The sequence below is a fragment of the Peromyscus maniculatus genome, chromosome 1, assembly GCF_049852395.1.
Source record: "Peromyscus maniculatus bairdii isolate BWxNUB_F1_BW_parent chromosome 1, HU_Pman_BW_mat_3.1, whole genome shotgun sequence".
Lineage (NCBI taxonomy): Eukaryota > Metazoa > Chordata > Mammalia > Rodentia > Cricetidae > Peromyscus > Peromyscus maniculatus.
Window position 1 is genome coordinate 17,558,798 of NC_134852.1, and position 3,179 is coordinate 17,561,976.

General features: G+C 42.7%; 1 protein-coding gene across 1 annotated transcript; it reads right to left on the reverse strand.

The window, feature by feature from the left end:
- Positions 1 to 260: 260 nt before the first annotated feature.
- On the reverse strand, positions 261 to 1,032 carry LOC102922260 (UPF0729 protein C18orf32 homolog). Its single transcript, XM_015991652.3, has one exon. The coding sequence runs from the start codon at positions 779 to 781 to the stop codon at positions 551 to 553; it is 231 nt and encodes a 76-aa protein (XP_015847138.3). The 5' UTR covers positions 782 to 1,032; the 3' UTR covers positions 261 to 550.
- Between the last annotated feature and the right edge of the window lie 2,147 nt (positions 1,033 to 3,179).

A 3,179-nucleotide genomic window follows, 5' to 3' on the forward strand; every position in this document is an offset into this window, starting at 1 on the left:
ATTTATGTGATTGACATTGATGTTGATGTTACATTTTTCAAAGAAGCTTCCCCTAGTTCCTTCTTTTCCAGTTAACCTGGAGCAATAACTGTTCCTAAGTATCAGCTCTCCATTGTGCTGGACAGTAATTACATCTTTCACACTTCATTCCATCGACTGTACTGTTTTACAGTAAGACTCATCCCACTCAAGTCACAAGAGCCCACAGGAAGCAAAAACAGAAGCCAAATTCATGCGAAACAATGCAAAAGCCCAAGGACTTCAAGTTCTGAGTGTCTGCTCACACAAACCTTCTATTTATTCATATTAGTAAAATGGAATAACAGAAATAAAAGCTACCTTAATGAAAAAGAAACTCAGGGGGAGGTCATTAAATATAACTACTTACACTTTTAATATAAATATCATGTACTTCCTGATCAGTATCAGATAGCTAGATAAACTGTTTATCTAGAATCCTGGTCTCAGAGAAAAAAGGCAAGAGACAAAGAAGGTGCTTCATATTATCGGGTCCATTTGAAACCAGCAAAGGGCTTTCAGGAAAACCACACTAGTCTTTCTTTTTATCAGAGACCTCTATTGGTTCTTTTGTGGGTAATCCAATGGCATCTGCACCCTTGCAGTCTACTTTGCCTGTATTTTTAGCACTGGATTCTTGTATAGCCTTTTTAGGCCATAGACGGCTGACCACCGGGGAAACCAGAGGGTATAAGTATGGCTCCAGGAACTTTTTGAAGATCCAGAGCAGCACTGGAATGACGATACAGGGAATGCACACCATTGTCCCGGGCTTGAGTTCCTAAACGTGCGGGTCCAAGGATGACGACCAAACAGCCGCCACGGAAGGGAGGGAGGAAGACACCGGGGTCGATGGACGAAGGCCGGTGCCGAGACCCGGGGCGAGGGCAGGCTGCCGGCGCACCGCACAGCACCGTCCGGGACGCCGAGCCGCCGGACAGCGTCGCTGACAGAGACCCGATGCGCGAGCTCCAGCCCCACCAAAACCTCACTCACCGCCGAGACGCCCAGAGCAATCTCACAGGAAACTCTTAAGCATGTTTGCTAATGGGTATCTGTAAACGTTTCATGAATTATTTGTCTCCCAAAGCCAGCACTGTCATTGTCACTGTAGATGAAATGAAAATTGCTGTTTTAGAGCAAGGTGAGGTAACAGACCTCTCCCTCAGGTTTGAGCTGACTCTCTTATAACTACTTCTTAAAAGTCAGGATCTTCCGAATGAACCCAACATTCTGCAGATGCTGCAGACATGGGAGCACATTATATTTTACTTGGAGTGGAAGAGCCAGAAAATGATAGATACCTGGGTAGTGCTCATGCCTTGTAATATACATTTGGGGTAGAAAAAGTTCTGTGGAACAGAGAGAAAAGTCACGAGAATAATTCCATATCTAAGAAGTGAGTGAGAAAGACAAAAGTGTTCCTAACCAAGTGCGAGCTGTTTGTTCTTACTGTAATATAAGTCTAGTAATGAGGGTGACTGTGGGTACACCAGGATAATGCAAGCCATCTCTGAGGGTGTTGAAGGTCTATTGTAATGAGTCAATGTGATAATTCACTTTACACTCTATGATGGGTTGACCTTTTTTTGAAGTATTTTTTTTATTTATTTTTTAAATTACACTCATCACTCATGATAGTCATTACTTACACTCATGATATTAATCACATTTGTGGTATTCATAGATTACATTTGCAGTATTCATTCATATATATATATATATATATATATATATATATATATATATATATTAAATGTCGAATGTCATTTCTTGAAAAGGGTAGGAGGTTCAGTACAGGCTTACAGCACAATGGGAGGACCCCAGAGGTCAGAAGTACACTACTGATGTTTTACAATCTTGCATCTAAGCTGTTAATGCCCATGATTCAGGATACACAGACAAGGAACTTCCCTTAATCATTCAGGAGGGTGGAATCTGGCAGAGAATTAGCATTGGGAGGATATCAAGGTCAAGGTCCGCAAGCAAGGGAACAGATACCCAAAATGTGTGTCAGGGCCCTGCAGGCCCCCTTTTATTGAAAAATGAGCTTCTGACTTGGGTTGCATGGGATGTCAGCAGGTTACCTTACCCATCATGGAGTTGCCTGCCCAGACCACACAGGTACTCTGTCTTAGGTTGGTGAGTGCCCCCCAGGGATTACCCATCTCTGAATACTCATTATCATACTGGCTCAATCATGTGTGAGCTGCATTGTTAATTGCTGCCAAGATCTCAAAGTGGTACTGGGCTTGCAATCTGTGTGTTCAATACAGAAAAGACCAACAGAGGTCCTATCTCACCCATAGCCAGTTGGCTAAAGGCAACTGAGCCATTCCCTTCCTTAATGAGCCATTACTGTAAATTGAAGTCCTTGTAAGATAGTATCCCAAAAGCAAGTGGAACTTGAGTTTATAAGTTTATAATTTTCAAAACCAATTAAGATGTATATAACTACTGAATTAAATTTATCATGCCCAATAGAATGAAAGATTAACTAAATGTGGTTGCTACTTTTGTTGCCAGGGTCTCCACTGTGCTAGCTGTAGTAAGCAATTTTGAAATGGTAATCCCAGAAACAGTAGCAGTGCTATGTGCCATTGTTAAAACAGCAACAGCGGCAGCAGCAATGTCAGATTCTCTTCTGGACTGTGTGGACATCCACTGGCAACTCCAGAAACATGAACCACCAAGGCCCATTTTTCTTGACCCCAGCATGACTTTAGCTGGCAGCTCTTCTGGAGAATCCAATTTCATGGCTACAGTCCTAGGCTTTCATTAATGCTTACCAAAGCTGGCTATATTGAGCTCTCAATCTCCATTGGCATCAGAAGGGTAGATTTTTTCATGGAGACCCATTAGGTTTCTGTCATGTTGGGCTTCAGCAGCAGCCACAGGGTGCGTTCAGTGCTCAGGAATCCAAAGAGGAACGTCATTGTCCTGAGGAAAGACATAAACCAAACTCTGGGGCCCTATCAACACTAGATCAGGTCTCCTCCACGTGCTAGTAGAGAGATCCTTCCATCACTCCAGAGGGTGATTTGGAACAAGAGCCCTCCAGTGCTTATCTGCATCAGATCCTCCAGCAGAATCTACCAATAAACTCCAGCAGAATCCACTGATAGAAAAATTTTAAATATATAAAACAAGGGAAGGAATAG

Bases quoted from the DNA above. Each gene is read 5' to 3' on its own strand.
- LOC102922260 (XM_015991652.3), bottom strand. From the start codon at position 781: ATGGTGTGCATTCCCTGTATCGTCATTCCAGTGCTGCTCTGGATCTTC.